At 42.6% G+C, this 18,400-nt stretch overlaps 1 protein-coding gene across 1 annotated transcript in view; it reads left to right on the forward strand.

Annotated features, from left to right (window-relative positions):
• Positions 1 to 15,635, forward strand: part of T265_13616 (hypothetical protein) — a gene marked incomplete at both ends in the record, with an annotated part of 18,246 nt that extends 2,611 nt beyond the window's left edge. Inside the window, 5 exons of the mRNA XM_009169703.1 lie at positions 626 to 793; positions 5,241 to 5,409; positions 8,073 to 8,421; positions 10,685 to 10,876; positions 15,408 to 15,635. Of these exons, the coding sequence (XP_009167967.1) occupies positions 626 to 793; positions 5,241 to 5,409; positions 8,073 to 8,421; positions 10,685 to 10,876; positions 15,408 to 15,633 (1,104 nt within the window). The remainder of the gene's footprint in view (positions 1 to 625; positions 794 to 5,240; positions 5,410 to 8,072; positions 8,422 to 10,684; positions 10,877 to 15,407) is intronic.
• Positions 15,636 to 18,400: the final 2,765 nt, after the last annotated feature.

Consider the following 18,400-nt stretch of genomic DNA (forward strand, 5'->3'; position numbering starts at 1 on the left):
TTGGCTTCCCAACTGTCGCAGGGTGAAAAGTTTATTGTTGGTTTTTGTAATGCACTACTCGTAAGGTTGCTGAAAACTCCTCGACAGCCCACAACCGGTTTCGCCTTCTTGGGGCTCATCAGGTAGGCGCAGTCCACGGGTTTCCGTCAACCTTATGTTCTACTTGAAACCAAATTGCACAAAATTAGCGAATATACACTCGTTTGCAAGCTAATTTGGTTTTTCGAGAGACTCACCTGGAGCCTAGCTGAATCTCTCGGGCGAAACCGGTCGTGGGCTGTCGAGGAGTTTTCAGCAACCTTATGGGTAGTGCATTACAAAAATACACATGTATTGCAATATCTTGGATATCGTAGCGACTGAAACATGAGGCGGCCTGGTGCAGCACATTCAGTTGCCTGAGACCATCATCAAGAAACGAGAGATTCAGCTGGGTTCCAGGTGAGTCTCTCGCAAAACCAAATTAGTTTGCAAATAAGTGCATATTCTCTCATTTATTGTTGGTTCTTTTAACTTGACTGATTGGGTTCTCAGTGTTTCGTGTGTCTGTACGGATATACTCCATTCACAGTAAAAATGAAATCTGATGATCTCCACGCTTTGCCCCGCTACACCTGCAAATTAGGTTCTTGAACGAATACAGAAGGGGTTTTCCAACTGCGCTGATAGTGGTATCAGTGTCATAGAAGTTGGGCATCGAAGCAAAGAATTCGTCGATATACTGAGGAGTTGCGAAGCCCGTATTCGGCGGCTGCTAAACGTTCCGAGCAACTATCATGTACTTTTCCTTCAGGTGAGTTTTCTGTATGCATATCTCCGTCCATCTATCAAATAGCAGAAATTATTTGTCCGGTCATTTCGACTCGATTCGACTACATATTGCGCAAGAAGTGAGCAATTAGGTATTTGCCATGTTTTCTTTACAAAGTTTGAGACGAAACAAGTCTTTACAGGCCCGTTAATTTCTAACATGTCTAGCTCATGACCGCGTATCAGTCGCTACATAGCTGTCTGTCTACATGATCATTCAGTCTGCATTTTAAACCACTTGCAGCAGCCGGCCCCGTTCGTTGTCTCCAGCTTTCTTGGCCGACTAAAGTCTGGTCACATACAAACCTTAACCAGTGGACACAGCTACATTCCAAGGGACCTGTGGCACCCAGTCTGAAATTCAGGCTTACTGATCCTAGCGATACCGGTTTCTCGTGATTCTGGGGCCACTTGTGTCATCCAATACCTGACTAACCACCACCTGGCGTTCTTCAGGGGAAAATCCCGAGACACCTACTAATATCCACTGCTTTCTTGGGAAATCCCATCCACTGAATTCCTGTACGAGTGTAAGGCAGAGTTTAGAAATACGTATGTGGAAAGTATTTTCAGTGAGTCAAGTGTATCAGACTGCATGTTGACTGCGTGTGACTTGAAAGAAACCCATGAAAGGGTTTTTTAAAGAAGTCTAGAGCCACTCACGTACCCCGCGACGACCGATGGCTTATCGGACGAAACATCTTGAGGGTTAGCCAGGAGTTAGATGATTATCTGAGTTAGTCAACCGTCAGTTTCTCAAAATTCCTTCCCTAAATCAGTGTTTCTCCCTCATCCTCTTCATACTAATCAAAAAAATACGCCGGCGGCGGTCACAAATCTTTTCTACCAGGAGAGTGACTATTAGACTAAGTTGGATCGGAAGTTGGAAGTAGCCAGTTAAAGCGAGAAGTATGGATCGATTTCCATAGTTTTTTCTTCCGTCACGTTGTATGCAGTAGTGTGGGAAGCCGGTGTTATGTCACCGTGCGACGACTTTGGTGGTATGAGATAAATTTACTTGGCATAAGTCATTTTGTATCAGAGCTAGGATCCCGCAAGTGACTTCAAACCTGGACGGGAGGACGATAAGGGTCCCAAACTATGGCTTTGGGGCCGGCCAGACTAGCGGAAAACAAAGGTAGACAATTCTACGCTGGTTGCTAGAAAGTACCTACTTTTCTGAATGCTGGAAACTAGCATAGCACAAATGGCATTCCGACTGATTGTTCAGGCTAAATAGCCTGTTTTTTCTCCTAGGTACGGCTACCCAGCTCGTGTTCAAGGGGAATGAAGTTCCCAGGTTCCGACTGTGAATACTGAATATAATCCAGTAAGCGAAGGCAACAACCCGGTAATCGGCGAGATAAACCAAAGATCAGTTTAAGTTGTTGCCCAAAAAAGCCGGCATTTTACGGACCATAAACTCGCAGTTGATTGCAGCCTACGCTTTAGTGCTGTCCACAAGCCTGTAATAGACAGAGAGCACTTTTACAAACGACTTCCAAGTGTTATCAACCAAGTACTTCACAAACATTGTCTCTGTTGTCGAAACATCCCCATTCATTCTGATCTAGCCACTGAATCCTTGCAAAACTAAACCCAACGAAGTGCTGTACAAATTCCGATCTCGTTTTGGGCTTTGCTAACTTCAGCTGGCCAACAGCCGCTTTCAGCACCAAGAAATCCACTTATACGTCACTCAGATACAAGACACGCGGCGGGTGAGCATGATCGTACTCTATTTTAGAAGAAGGGCACTTGTCAGTTTGGATAGCGCCATTGTGAACATATGTCTTAAACTGATCTTTAGAACACGTCGTAAACAGTCCTCGTTGGTAAAATTTATCGTCACCCTCCTTGAAGTGCCCGCCACTAAACACGCTGTCCATCACCACGCACCAATGAGCAAAGACCCGTTGGTCGAAATTTCAGTCGTTCAGTGGACCAAGTTTAGCGGTGTCGTCCAATTGCCCATCTCTGCTTGCCGTACTACAGCGCCCACAAAAGACGTGCGAACCTCGATTGTCGATAGAGCCAATCGACCAAACAGTTGAAGAATATACTGTTACCCGCATGCTCCGTCATCTGACTGTGCGATTGTGATAGCTTCCAAGAAAACGGCCACATTCACCGAACTGTTGAAGACCTATCTCATCTACTCTTTCTGGGTTCCAAACAACTTCCAGTGATCCTTCTGGGAATTAACCACTATCGACCATTATCTAGGGTGCTTCGTCTCATAGTTACAGATTTGCCTCAAGCCAAACCGTTTGAGGGTTGTATGGAAAGCGGCTTCACCTTGTGGTGCGTTCTAGAAAGGTTGGTTAAATATAAATAGTGCACACTCACCTGATTCACCAACTTCCCGCTTCATCTGATTCCGTGGACCGAGATGTGCTGAGAAAAATTTTATCGACGGATGGGGTTCTGGTAGAGCACACCAACTGACAGGCTCTTACCGCGCTTCCAGCAAGACTATTATACTTGTCGGAGGTCGAGCTGGATTTTTAAGCGAAGTATGGATACTGATGTCCGGCAAAAAAAACATGCTATTCTCACACTATTTAATTCTACCGACTTAGGATTTAGGGAATTTTAACCACGCTGAATTCCGAATGATTTCAAAAACCTTAAGCCTTAAGAATACTGACAACACTGTTATGTTTGCAACAGCTACTTAGCCGCATCAGCACTTTACGCCCCGATCTGGCTTAGGTAACAACGCAGAGCAAACCGCGCTCCTCGTCTGTGTGTAAGCAAATTTTTGACGTTTTCAGTGAGGACATGGTCGGTTAAACAATTTCATCACCTCAAGTACCTCAATTCGCTTGAGTCAACTAACAATCACGGCTTTGAATGAATCAACCTCCACATCGTCTTCTTACGGATAAGGGAATAGCGTGAAAGCATTCTAAAGGCGCTACTCGTCTTTTAAAGTCACACAAGCGGTAGAAAAACGCCTCTTTGGTGAGAAGAAGCTAAAGTATTACAACAGAACGTGTTTAGCACACATTCTGTTGAAGCAATTCGCGGAACTACCCTACTCCACACTCTGGCTAGCAATGCTGACGTGATGGGCAACTCAAAACGCGGTTCAACACGAGAAGGGGTGATGTTGATAAGCAAGGCCTCGAACATATCAACTTCCAGTGATCCTTCTGGGAATTAACCACTATCGACCATTATCTAGGGTGCTTCGTCTCATAGTTACAGATTTGCCTCAAGCCAAACCGTTTGAGGGTTGTATGGAAAGCGGCTTCACCTTGTGGTGCGTTCTAGAAAGGTTGGTTAGATATAAATAGTGCACACTCGCCTGCTTCACCAACTTCCCGCTTCATCTGATTCCGTGGACCGAGATGTGCTGAGAAAAATTTTATCGACGGATGGGGTTCTGGTAGAGCACACCAACTGACAGGCTCTTACCGCGCTTCCAGCAAGACTATTATACTTGTCGGAGGTCGAGCTGGATTTTTAAGCGAAGTATGGATACTGATGTCCGGCAAAAAAAAACATGCTATTCTCACACTATTTAATTCTACCGACTTAGGATTTAGGGAATTTTAACCACGCTGAATTCCGAATGATTTCAAAAACCTTAAGCCTTAAGAATACTGACAACACTGTTATGTTTGCAACAGCTACTTAGCCGCATCAGCACTTTACGCCCCGATCTGGCTTAGGTAACAACGCAGAGCAAACCGCGCTCCTCGTCTGTGTGTAAGCAAATTTTTGACGTTTTCAGTGAGGACATGGTCGGTTAAACAATTTCATCACCTCAAGTACCTCAATTCGCTTGAGTCAACTAACAATCACGGCTTTGAATGAATCAACCTCCACATCGTCTTCTTACGGATAAGGGAATAGCGTGAAAGCATTCTAAAGGCGCTACTCGTCTTTTAAAGTCACACAAGCGGTAGAAAAACGCCTCTTTGGTGAGAAGAAGCTAAAGTATTACAACAGAACGTGTTTAGCACACATTCTGTTGAAGCAATTCGCGGAACTACCCTACTCCACACTCTGGCTAGCAATGCTGACGTGATGGGCAACTCAAAACGCGGTTCAACACGAGAAGGGGTGATGTTGATAAGCAAGGCCTCGAACATATCAATGGGCCAAAACTTATATCCACTATACGAATGCAGTTCACCCCACCGTGTTTGGACACACTCAGATACAGACTTAGTGGTAATCAGACTACAAACCGGGGGCAGCCATCATAAAACTAATCTGTTGCTGTTAGGCAGACTCGACTGTCTACCATCTACAAAGCCGCCGGACATGGAAATTACTATCGGTGATCGTAACTACTTGTATTTGTCCTTAATGGTCGATAACTGGCCCAAATATGGGTTGATCTCTGTTGAATTCGAATACGCCCGACTGACAGGTAGTTGCTTGACCTTGTTTCATGATTACAATCCTCCACCCAGGGTGGCGCTCAAGCACAGTTTGACGCGATTCCAATGAACTTGATGGGGAACCAAGGAGTAAACCAGGCGGACTACCTGGTAACTGGAGCTTGGTCCCTAAAAGCACTGAAAGAGGCCCAAAAATATGGGACGATTCGTGAGGTTTGTCCACAAGAACCGGGCTTTTCGTGTAAGTTTTTGTGATATTGATTTGTCTCTGTCCATTCAGTCTAGTCTACGTGTGTACCGTGTAAATCTTATTTGGAACACATTTTTACAAAAGACGTTGATATAGGATGGGGTGTTTTTGCTGAGGTCCAACTACAGGGCTATCAAAAGTTTACAATTTGGCCGAATGAACGTTTTCATCCGATTTCATCCACTTTTTCCAAAGTCAAACCTTAAATGTTGTGTGACTACAAAAACGTGCCCCTTGAAAGGGTGCCCCTCTAAGAACTTCTGCGAGATCTGTTTTTGTTAAACGTCTTCTTGATCAAAAATCAATACATTAGAAAGGCTCTAACCTCAAGCTTTGTTGTGAAAGCTTGCAGAGGTGATTGCTTGGTGCAAACATTTAGTAAACTCTGAGGACCTACTCCGCGGAACTTGATGAGAAATGATTTCTTCAGATTTGGATAATTATGGGAGTATGTGGCAAAAACGTTTTTGTTTGTGTCCACTGATTACCATCTTTATCTCCGTTAGTCGTGTAACACTCAGCGTGTTGCGCAACTAAAGAAACAGATTGGTACATTGGATTATCCCGAGGTTATCCCATATTCATATGTCCAAAATAACGAGCAGACACCCATGACCGGCTTTCTTTTTCTTATTGTATTTTGGGTAAGTTATTTCCTTTTTGTGGTCCAAAATACAAGCACATCACCTTTAGATTCAAGAAATTTGATGCCTTACCTTATCTACTCTATGACTGCCTAAAGCAGTCCCTGAGAAAAGGAAATCACTGCGTTGAAGATCCATAAAACTCTTCCTCATTTTCCAGTGTTTGGTTCTAAAATCTTTCAAGGATAAGTACTCCTCATATGAGGCCGTCTGATGACCTTTCCTTGGATAATCATCATTTAACTTAGAAGGAATCTCTTGGCCTTGGGTGGATGAATTGTCCAGTGAGACAGTCATTACAAGACTACCGGGAAAAGATTTTCGCAGGGTGCCTATAATTTTTAAATATGATCCTGTCCTCATACAGAAGAGCTAAAGCGGGCCATTGATGTCATTACTTCACGGTGTACATGAGTTTTGGTACCCACTATTATTCTAGCAACTGGGCTTGTTGAGTGCGGGCAACTAGCTCCAGCAGGTCCAGTTTAATGCAAATTAGGCCTCGTTACGCCCCTCGACATTCCAGCTGAAGTGACAGCCTGAGATGCCTCTGATAAAAACAAAACCATGGCCTAGAAACCTCGGTTTTCTATCACACTGTTGAGGGGGTTAGCTGTCTTGGCTTATAAGCCCGGTGATGCACTCTCAGGCGTTCAAACGGTAGGTGATTTTCGAGAAATTCACTCATTTGCAAATCAATTTGGTTTTCACGAGAGACTCAACAGAATCTCTTGCTTATGATGTTCTACAACTGAATGTGCCGCACACAGGCTGCCTCATGATTCAGTTGGCACGATATTTGAGATATCGCAGTATATTCTCATAAAGGAAACTACTCACAAGGTCGAAGAGTTTTCAGCAACCTTGTGAGGTAGGTGACTCTTTTGAACCTTACAGTTTTGACAAGAGCCAGACTATCAACCCTCTCGGTATAGCTTTTCCAACAAGCAAATTGCTTGGCACATGCGCCACTAAAACAATGTAGATTTGCTAAATATTTCATTGCTCCTGTTAACCACTGACTCATAAACGAGTTGCATATGCTATGACCAAGATAAACCAGGTTAGAAACAAAATCTGCGCTCAAACAGATCCACTTCCGCCAGGTTTTAAAATTCTCGTACACTTTTTCAGGAAAGTTCACGACTCCCCCAAATAATGTGAAAAATATGATACAGGTATTAGTTACAATACTGATTGCCTCTGGGTAACTTCCTATACCATATTCATCTCAAAAATCACTTTTCTGCACTGAGTTTGCCTAAATCACTGTTTTCAGGTTTACACAGATCCCGAGTTTATTTGGTCACTTCTCCGACAATCACTTTTCAATCCTTTTTTGCTTGTAACACTAAATCTTTCCAATAAGGTTTCCCACTCATACCGAGTAAATATTCCCTGTTCAGCCTACAGGGCAATGATCAATTCGTCCGCACAACCGCCTCCACGTGTTAGGTTGATCAATAACCTAGACGGTCCTAGCGAAACAGTAAAAGTCACTTGAAGGTCTCCGCAGATTTTGAAATGATGTACGCAGTTCTGAAACAGAGGAATTCCACAGAAGTGACGTGTTTTTATCCGATGGCATAGCGTTAAGTTTATGTATATATATATATATATATATATATATATATATATATATATATATATATATATATATATATATATATATATATATATATATATATATATATATATATATATATATATATATATATATATATATATATATATATATATATATATATATATATATATATATGCATTGTCTAGCAACACCGGTTTGGTGTTTACCGTCAGTTTTGCCCCTGAATTTACTGGTTGTTTGACATGATTCCTATACTTACTGCCCTTTACTTAACCAAGCCTTATTGGGTTTCTTTGATGGGGTTCGACAAGGAGTTCTTCACTTGTCTACAGGTGATGCAGTTCCTGGCTTGCCTGGATGATCATCATGGTTTGCACGTAGAACTGAGTAGTTACATTTTCTCTCCCTCTATCGGTTATCAGGCATTCCCGATCAGTCTACCACGCAGTATGATCCATGTGCGGCCTACTTCTACTACTGTGACAATGAAACAATGAATGGAGTTGAATTCAACTGGATTCCCGGACCGAAAGAAGGCCAAGTACCAATTGTTTGTGACATGTGTAGTAATCTTCTTACTCGCCCCATTGACGTCAGTCGCTATGGTGTGATCTTTGCTGGTTCACAAAAGACTATGGGTTGCGCTGGTCTCACTCTGGTCATTATCCGCGAAGATTTGGTCGGTGGGGAACTCTCAATGACGCCAAGTATCTTGAACTATCGTATGCAGGTCGCAGCTGGTTCTATATTGAATACACCACCTACATTCACGTGAGTCACGGCCGGCAAAACAAGTGTGATCAACAAAATAGTGTTCAAAGTCTGTTGTACCTAATTTTCTCTTTTCTTCTGGAGCACCGTATGTTTTACGGTCAGCATACTTTTAAAATGCTGCGGTAAGTTTCCCTCATCTTCCGTGGGAAAATCTCTGGAACCGATGTGCGAACCATAGGTCAGAAAGTCAGGAACGCGGCTCTTATTTCAAAATAAATCGATAAACACTAAGACTTGGTTTGTCACCACCAAATCCAATGGAGATTGAATGTTGATATTTCAGCTCGTTCTATGTTCATATACCTTTACAACCAAGTTGTGAGAGCTAGCCTTAAAAGAAGAATAATTGACCTTTTCCAAAACAATTCGAAATCTTTTCATGAAGGAAACTACTCACAAGGTTTCTGAAAACTCTTCGACAGCCCACGGCCGGTTTCGCCCTTCTTGGGGCTCATCAGGTAGGCGCAGTCCCTGAGTTTCCATCAACCTTATGTTCTACTTGAACCCAAACTGGAATGTTTTCGAGAAATACACTCATCTGCAAATCAGTTTGGTTTTCACCAAAGTAGAAGTGAATAGTTTCCTTTATGAAAATATACTGCGATATCTCGAACATCGTGCCAACTGAAACATGAGGCAGCCTGTGTGCGGTACATTCAGTTGTTAAACATTATAACCGAGAGATTCAGTTGTCAAAAAGGGGGGGCCTGTGTGCGGTACATTCAGTTGTTAAACATTATAACCGAGAGATTCAGTTGTCCCTCTCTTGAAAACCAAATTGATCTGCAAATGAGTGTATTTCTCGAAAATTTGAAATCACTTGAAAATCGGCTAATGACTTAACACTGACGTCTCAGTTTACACGTGGAAATCAATAAGGATTGTCATGAATTCATCGAAGTAGCCCTATTTTGGTATTCATTATAAGAATATCAACCTGATAAGGTAAGGTTAAACTTGCGGGCATCACCTGATGTATGGATTGTGATATCCGAGTCCTCCTGTAATTCGGTAAGGTCCCCGAAATTTCTTTGGACTAGCGCTCAGTGAATCAAACCTCCAGCTTTTTTATCCAGTTAACCAGTGTAGACGCTATTTAGGCTTGCTCAAGTCCTTTCAGCAAACTAATTGTGTGTGAAGTTTGTTGTTCTTAAGGAATTGGACCAGATGTTAAGGGGGACAGGATATGGCGAATGGTCATTGGTTCATGAAAATGAGATTAATTCTTGGACCAGTTATTCCATCCAGTCCCACTGGTTCCGTAATCTGTATGACTGCTGCTCTTCCAGTGTAGAGGTTTTTCCAAAGAGTGATTTCTGGTGACCAGCCTATTAGGCAGATAGACATCAACATTAGTATACTTCATCTGAACTGCCACCGATCCTAGTTGAAGATATTATAACTACCAAGCTGGAAATTTTACCAAGCGTTTTTGGTAATTGTGTGGTGGGATCTGGGGAAGATCTCAGAACGATTTCGCCCACTTTGAGACGGATCAGGCGTAGGGAGGGATCGAACACGCGGTAGTTTGTTTAATTGTTGCATGCGTCCGCCGCAAGGATCAGAGACCATTCAGGTTGTACGTCGGGACCATTCATCAGTAGTCAGATGACCACCTGAATACGCCAGCAGATCGCTGGAATAAAAAGCACGAGTCCCCAACAATTGTGTCCCAATAACTGCGGGCAGCATAAGTGATACATACACATGACAGACATGAAGTTCTGCCTGCTACAACGATCACCAGAATTAACTGTTGTAGGTGTCAAGAAAAGCTAGGAACCTTGCGGTCATCCTGGCCTGTCACACGAATGCAGCACCGGATGACGGCCTTCGCCTATTTCGGCAGTGAAGTTACCCAAAGCAATAAAGTAGCTAGTTTGATTGAAATGAATGAAAACTATACGCTCTTATGTCATTCAGATAGGATCCTAAAGAATGGTGTCAGTTGAACTCCGCATTGCACCGTTTTCCCACTCTCTCTCTCTCTCTCGGAAGATATGAATGTTCAGATGATCTAAATCAGGTGTACTATTACTGTGCGAACTGAACTTTGTTCATGTAGATTTCAAGCGGTACTGGAAAAGTAAAGTGACAGCCTTGTACGGTGAATGCATTTTGGACACCGGAATCACCAAACAGTTGAAAATATAATTTATTCTCTAAATTTCTAACTAGAAAATGTCCTGGAGAGAACGAATTTCGGACTCACGAAGATACCAATAAAATATTAAGGTCCTGAAAATAATTTGGAAGTCAGTTTAACATTCAATCTTTTTTCTGTGGTTCACTATTTTCCGACTGTCTCTTATACTTTTTTCAGTGCCTATGCAGTCAATGAAGCGCTTCGATGGGTTGAGGAAGAGGGTGGAGTAGAGGTAATGCAGAGGAGAACGCAAGAAAAATGTGACGCAATCTACTCCTTTATTGATCACTCCGAGGAATTTTATCAGTAAGTAAATCAGCGACACCGGTACCATCACGACCGTGTCCGTCCAAAGGTGTGGTTATTCATCATTGTGTTTAGTAGTTCCTCTTGCAGGGGTACAGAATTGTTTTGGAGAAATCTGGAATGGAGAGAACGAGGAATGTCGATATAAGTGTTTTACAAACAGTTAGTACGGTTTTTCTCTTTGTCATGCGCATCACGACTGGCTGTCATTGTCACATGGTGCAACAAGCTGTTCACGCTCACCTGCGGCTACTGCAGGCGACCTGTGAATGATGAGTGCGTGAAAACCAATTGGACGTTTCTGTCTAGTGTTACAAGATTGATGAGGTTTAAAAACCACACCGATCGGATCAAACGCCTCATAGTATGTCACTGCAGGTGAGATTCAAATCACCAATGATGTGAATTTTTTGCTTTGTATGGGTGGATTGAGTTTCGATAACAAGAATTCACACAGCAGATTGATGTCGTATTTAATCGGCGTGGTGAGTGTCGAGTAGAAGAACGGAGATGACTGTTGAAAATGATGACTGTTCATCTGTGCTTCACAATCTCATGATTCACTGGGTTTCTAAGCGAGGGATTTGGTCATGAACCACTCAGTAGCATTTCCAAGAACTGCTTTTTTTCTGTTCAGGAGAAAGAATACATCATCTTATGCTTATTTGGAATTATGTTTGGCTAATCCGCGTAACCATAGAATAAAGGTACTTTTGCGCCGCTCGAAAGTACTCGAAATCCCACAGTAAAGTTCGTGACTGTATAAATACTAATAAACTGATCCGAAAGTATCGGAGTTTACTTTTTGTCAGAAAGGTCATATTCCTGAAGATCATCCAAGAATACCCGAAACCTAATGAAACGCTCAAACCCCACTAAACGCCGAGCAGACAGCCCTGAATCGAGGTCAGAGAGTGCCCTTCGAAATATGATGCAAGGCAGCCTTGGATTAAAGCCAGACAGTGCGACACACCTTGGATCAAGGTCAGACAGTGCCCCCTGAATATATAGCACAAGGCCATTGTACTTTTCGTACTCAGTCGCTTGTTCGCAGTAAAGCTATTGTTTTCGGCACTAAGGACTAAAACGGGAACAACAGTCAGATATAGCACTCTGGTCAGGGTAGACCGAAGATAGAAAGTATAAACCTTATTGCCAGAAGGATAGAGTATCATTTGGCGCAACTGATATCGATACGGAGAGCCAGAACACAGTGGGATCTTACGACGAAGATTTCTGACGCTAACGTTTCCATGCTGACCGATTCGGCAGATGCTTAGGTCAAAAAATGAATGACTTTCGTCACTTGGTTCGTAAGGTATCCCTACTTCACTTTTAAACAGACCATTAATGTAAGTTGCATTAATTCAGCGCACCTTATGTATGTTGACCCAAGTCGTTTGTGTGAGTTCCGACCCATTTCTAATAGGAATAACCAAAAACCTCAATGAGTGTTAAAAACCAAGCAGTTATCCCATGAGCTCTACCTAACAGCAACAGTAGAATTTAGCAGCCAAACTTGCGAATGACTGGTAGCACTCATAATCTCTAGATTATTCTTCAAAATAAACGAATCAGAAGCCAAAGACCAGAACACTTAATTATCCAGCTACAAGTGGCTGATCAAGAATATGGTTAACCCCTACCCTTGGATAGGATTTAATGCCACTCTTTCACTTCTCTTCAAAATGCTAGTTGATTGGAACTCATACCCGTTTGGGAACTGTAAGCCGGATGTGACCTGCATCGCTTTTCCAGCGATTAGTTTGTTGAGCGTCATCAGCCGTCCACGCCATTTTGAGTTTCGCATCCTTCTAGTGTTAGGTCGGTAAAGAGTGACTTTATCGCACGATTCCTATAACTCATTTAGCACTACGGGCAGCGCCCAGTCAGATGCAAATACTGACTGCAAGCTAACCTACAGGTGAATTCGCTTGCCTGTTGGCTGAGAGACAGGCTTTCGAAGTAGAATGTATGGCTGTTGGGCTATTTGCGCCTGCGAGCTGCTTGTGACCTCATAAGTTAGCCTCCTCACCAGAAATCTGTTATGAATTGGTTCAAACACTCATATGGCTGGTCGGAATAATGCACAAACTGTACGACTGACATGTTGCTTCAATCAGTGAGGCGTGCCGGTTTTCCGTTATCCCAATGCCTTCTTTGAGCAGCCACTGTGAATGAACAGGGCGGTCAGCTGCATGCAAATCGGTGCGAAACTCAACTAAGAGTCGAATCAATCCCTCCCTAACTGCCTTCCATCAAATGTATGGTTCACACACAACTTTGGGGTCGACTTGTACTATCATTTAAGTTGCCAAGTCAAATCTGTTCCTACGAAGAAAGAACATTCAGGAAGACCGGATAAAAGGATTTCATCTGATGGATTGTCTTTATTGGAAAAGTTCACTGCTGGAAATTATTAAATCTTTCGACTATAAGCAGTGCTATACAAGATCTGTGTTAGCTGATAATGCAAAAGATGTGCAAGACTAGATTTTTGAGGAAAATTCATCAAAAAGCACTCGTTTTCTTGCTGTGTCCAAGTTAACATGCAAACTGATGTGCTTCTTGAATCGCGTACAACTGAGGCGCAGGCGGAAAATAGAGTTGAATAAAAATCGGTGACTGGGGCTCAAACAGCAAGAAAACGGTGATGGGTTGTCAAAGGGCTTTCGGTGACCTTTCAAGTAATGCTGCACCATCAAAAGATTGTTTGGTGTCATAGCATGAATAAAATCAATGAAAATAGCTTGTATTACATTTCTGATAATTAAATGTACTCGAAAATGTACCTAGTTGCCAGGGCAGCAACAGAATTGAATTTACATGGAGGAAGCTACTCAACAGCCACTAAGCAACTATGTGGGTAGCTTCCTTTATGAAAATATACTCCGATATCTGGAATATCTTACCAACTGTGCAGCCCATTCGGTTGAAGAACACGATAAACGCGAGATTCAGTTGAGCCTCCCATGAAAACCAAATTAATTTTCAAATGAGCATATTTATCCAGAATTAAATTTAATTTTCAGAACAATCGTAATTGTTGTGCAGCAACTGAATTCAGCTTACTGACATGTGTCGAAATGTGGAAGTCTTCCTATTGGATAAAGCCACCAACCCGTTGATGCTTCCTGGTGTAATGGTGGATACTATTGATGAGGCATGCAAGTAGTATTTGGTTTTCTAGTAACTCCACCTTAATCTAACGGGAGATGAGATTTATTGTGGAATTCGTAGGATTGCTTTACAGCATTCGTTTACGATTGCGTGATAGTCAAAGAATGTTCAGGAAGTTTCAGGAAGTCGCGTTCAAGAAGAAGACGGATATTCAGTTTTTTAAAACAAGATGCATGTGAGAGTTTTACTTTCCTGACCAATATTCTGTAACTTTTCAGTCGGGGTTTTCTAATAAAAGACTCTGCGGCGAAGGGCTTTTCTCCTTTTCACTGGTATTATACGTTTCATTTGAGAGAAATCCTCCAGAAGAGTTAGCACGTGATACCTGCTGATTTCTTGACAAACAAAATTGTATTACTCAAGCTACTTCGAAGTAGTCAGTGTTTTTAGCGTAATCTTGGTGGATGTTTGAACAATCGCCCTCATTTGCAAACTAAGTCGGTTCTTTCGGACTCACCTGGAATCCAGCTGAATCTCTCGTTTATGACGTTCTCAGGCAACTGAATGTGCTGCAACAGGCCGCCTCATGTTTCAGTCGTCACGATATTTGAAATATCGCGATACCTGTATATATTTGTAAGGTTGCTGAAAATTCATCGACAGCCTACGACCGGTTTCACCCTTCTTGAGGCTCATCAGGTAGGCGCTGGGTTCCAGGTGGGTCTCTCGAAAGAACCAAATTAGTTTGCAGATGAGTGTATATTCGCTAATTTCGTGAAATTTGGTTTCAAGTAGAACATAAGGTTGACGGAAACCCGTGGACTGCGCCTACCTGATGAGCCCAAAAAAGGGCGAAACCAGTGGTTGGCTGTCGATGGATTTTCAGCAACCTTGTGAGTAGTACATTAAAAATCGCCCTCCTGTTCTGGGATATTCTTCATTATTACCGATATTAAAGCGCCAATATCGTACGCAATATCGAATGATGGTTCAAATTGCAGGGAGTTAAACGGTTCCTCCTCGGATTTGCTGTCGCATTTTCTGTGAATATTTTTAATCTACTGTTTATTTCTGTCTCCGTCATAACCTACTGTCCCCGCGAAAGGTTTTTGGTACAAAAAGGAGCTTGAGCGATCTGAAAGGAATTTCAGCCGACAGTCCACTTGGCTGTAGGTTACTTGACGCATAATTAGAAGAACACATTTTGACGTGAGGAGAAATTGGTTACTGATTTTAATAATTTATCCGATCATTTAGTTGTTTAGTTATCTTTTCATTCAATATTCCATTCATCACTCGTATACTTATTTCTTGTCCTTTTATTTACTTACTCACATATTTATTTGTTCTCTTGTTACCCAATCTAATTTGCTCTTCTAACTTGGTTTCTCCATCTTCTCTCGTCATTTAGCTGCCACGTTCCAAAGGCCCATCGGAGCCGCGTAAACATTGTTCTGCGTCTACCGTCCGAGGAATTGGAAAAGCTGTGGCTAGCTGAGGCTCGCCGGCATGGTCTCATCGGATTGGAAGGCCATCGTACAGTTGGAGGTGTGAGAATCTCTCTGTACAACGGGATCACCATGGATGACGTGGAAAGACTATTGGACTTCATGGGAAAGTTTATGAACGCGCACAGATAATATAGAACCAGACAAACATTTAAAACAGGAAAGGAACTTTTAATTGTCATAAATTGGGCCCTACCGAACTCTTCTCAGTGTTCTGCCCTCAAATCTATTGATTATTCACCCGGTACTGATTTTCTCAGCACCATGACCTACCAGCATTACTATGAAAGAAAGTTTCATTTTCACACATACTGATATATTATTTTTCAGTTCTATACAGGCAACACGTGATTGGACTAGTATAATCGGTCCTTAACCTCTGGAAGGATATGCAGCGGAGCTCGCCGTAGTTAGCCTTCTTTGCAGCACTTTTCCGAACAAAACTCCCACAGTATCAGGGAATCTTCATGCTCGTAGAGGAGCCCGTGTATGAGTGCTTCGGTCCGGTGTAAATCATATACGAACGGCTGATTATTTGCTTAGTTTTTATATGCATAATCAGGCAGGTCTACTTCGCGAACACACCTAGGCCGGTCCTTTTGAGAGAGTGCTGTAGATTACACTTTCCCGTAAAAAATGAACCTTCACTTATGACATAGCGCATAGGAAACTGTTAAAAAAATACGTTCCTATCGGGCAGTTCCTGGCTCAGGTCAGGTGTGAAGTATACACAGTGGTGAATATAAACTAAGATGCATACTGTATGTAATTTTTAGGAAAGCTGCTCCCTTTGATCGGGAAAGAATAACAGATAATTTATCACATCATCGTCCACATCACCACCATCCTGGATGGTAATACACCAGATGGAGCTATTGTCCCCTAGCTACTATGAATCACTCTTATCTCATAAGGTTGCTGAAAACTCTTCGACAGCTCACCATCAGTTTTGCCCATCTTGAGGTTCATCGGGTAGACGCAGTCCCCGAGTAGGCCTTATGCCTTACTTGAAATCAAAACTTATTTCTAGAGAAGAGTAACAGAGTAATAAATGTGACGTACACTAGTGAGAACAGATAGAAAACGTCAGCACTATCACGGTTCCGCTTTTCCATTCTGTATACAGCGAGCGAGGCAACTCACCTAATGGAATTTCTTAACGTCAAATGTGCTTTCATGTAAACTGCCAGGACAACTAAACCTAGATAAACGAATGAGCGATCTCTCCAACAAAGTGTTTGGCACCAGTTTCTAGTTACATTGTGTTGATGGTTCGAGTTGGACATCAAGTGTTACAATTCGAAACCCGGATAACCAATGGACTGTTTGTCTGCCCTTTATTCCTTGAGCAACCTCTGCGGACATTACACTCTATGCAGATTGAGGAGTTAGAAGGCTGTGTTAGTCAGATTCTTAACCAGTGAAGTATTTGATATGAGAAACAGTGGGTCACATTTAGATTCCATAGTATAGCTCCGTAAGTTATGGAGATTCACAAGCTGCTACACGGTGGTGACGACTAGTCACCTCGTGACTCGAAGTAATGTAAAACTAGTTGGAATTGTTCTTCGCTTTCCTTCACTTCTGAATTTTGGTAGGCTAATTAACTGGACGTTTTCCATACATAAGGTTACTGAAAACACTTCGATAACTCATGATCGATTTCGCTCTTCTTGGGAGGGAGATAGTCACATTCCCCAACTTTCCGTTAACCTTATCGTTCAGCTATAACTCCCTTTCGGCGCCTGGCTGCTATGCTACCCGAAGGAAGCACGAGGGCTGGGATACTGTCAGGTTGCCCAGGCCTAGACAGGGGAAGTCGAAAGGTAGAGGTCGGGTTCGAACCACAGACCTTCTGGTCAGTAGACTGGCGCTCTAAACACTGACCCATCTCACCCCGTCAACTTTACGCTCTGCTTATAATTTGCCAAATACTCTCATCTTCATAGTGCGACATGAGGCAGCACATTCATTTGAAGAAGGCCGTCATCAGCTGTAAGGACCCCCTACATGTCATCGAGTCTCTTGTCAAAACCAGTGTGAGTATGAGAATATTTTTGCCAACTGGATGTTAATTTGTAGTCCATAAATCTTTGAGCTTCTCGGTAGATAAGCGAGACGAGGGAAAGCATGTGGAAAGCCAACCCGGATTATCACATGGTCAGCATCCAAAAAACATGATCTAACTGACCGCAGATCAGTAATGAACCCATTTCATCTGTAGCTGACTGAGGTGCCTTGCTAGCCCACTGTTTAGGGGTACCAACGAGTCAGGCATTCTAGTCCTTTGTGATATGTAAACCTGTTTGTTGCGTACAGCCGTTAGCTGTCGTCCATTAGTGCCAAGTCCAGTCCAAGTTGACTTCTTTAGGGCTTCTTCGGGGCTACCAATATGCGCAGCCAAGAACATGACTGCGCTTCTGGTCAGCTGTTCATTGAGCAAAAGCAAGTTAATCGGAACGTAGGATTTTGTGTGAAATAATTGAGTGAAACTCTAATTTTATCCATAAAGCCCTCGCAACACCATTATTTGAATGCTGTAAATCAGCTTGATTAACTGTACAGCATACGTGATTGTGATCCCGGTTTTGCTTCACTATGATACACACCAGTGCACCTGAAACATAACAGTTCACGTTAGAACGACACATTCAAACGGCTCAAATGGAACAGCAGGAGAGACGGAATCTCTACACAGTACCTGGAGAAACCATTAGTGAGCATGGTTCAAGGGAGACCTTCCTTGAAGTCCGTGGGCATTCCATAAGAAACCACCATCGATCAAAATGATGGTTCATTCAAGATGGACAACATTATGCCAACAGGATTTCGGTACGTCTAATAGCAACCTTTTGTCTGCCATTTGATAAAAAGTGGCAAATGAGAACGCTGTTTA

Source organism: Opisthorchis viverrini (genome assembly GCF_000715545.1).
Source record: "Opisthorchis viverrini unplaced genomic scaffold opera_v5_85, whole genome shotgun sequence".
Classification (NCBI taxonomy): domain Eukaryota; kingdom Metazoa; phylum Platyhelminthes; class Trematoda; order Opisthorchiida; family Opisthorchiidae; genus Opisthorchis; species Opisthorchis viverrini.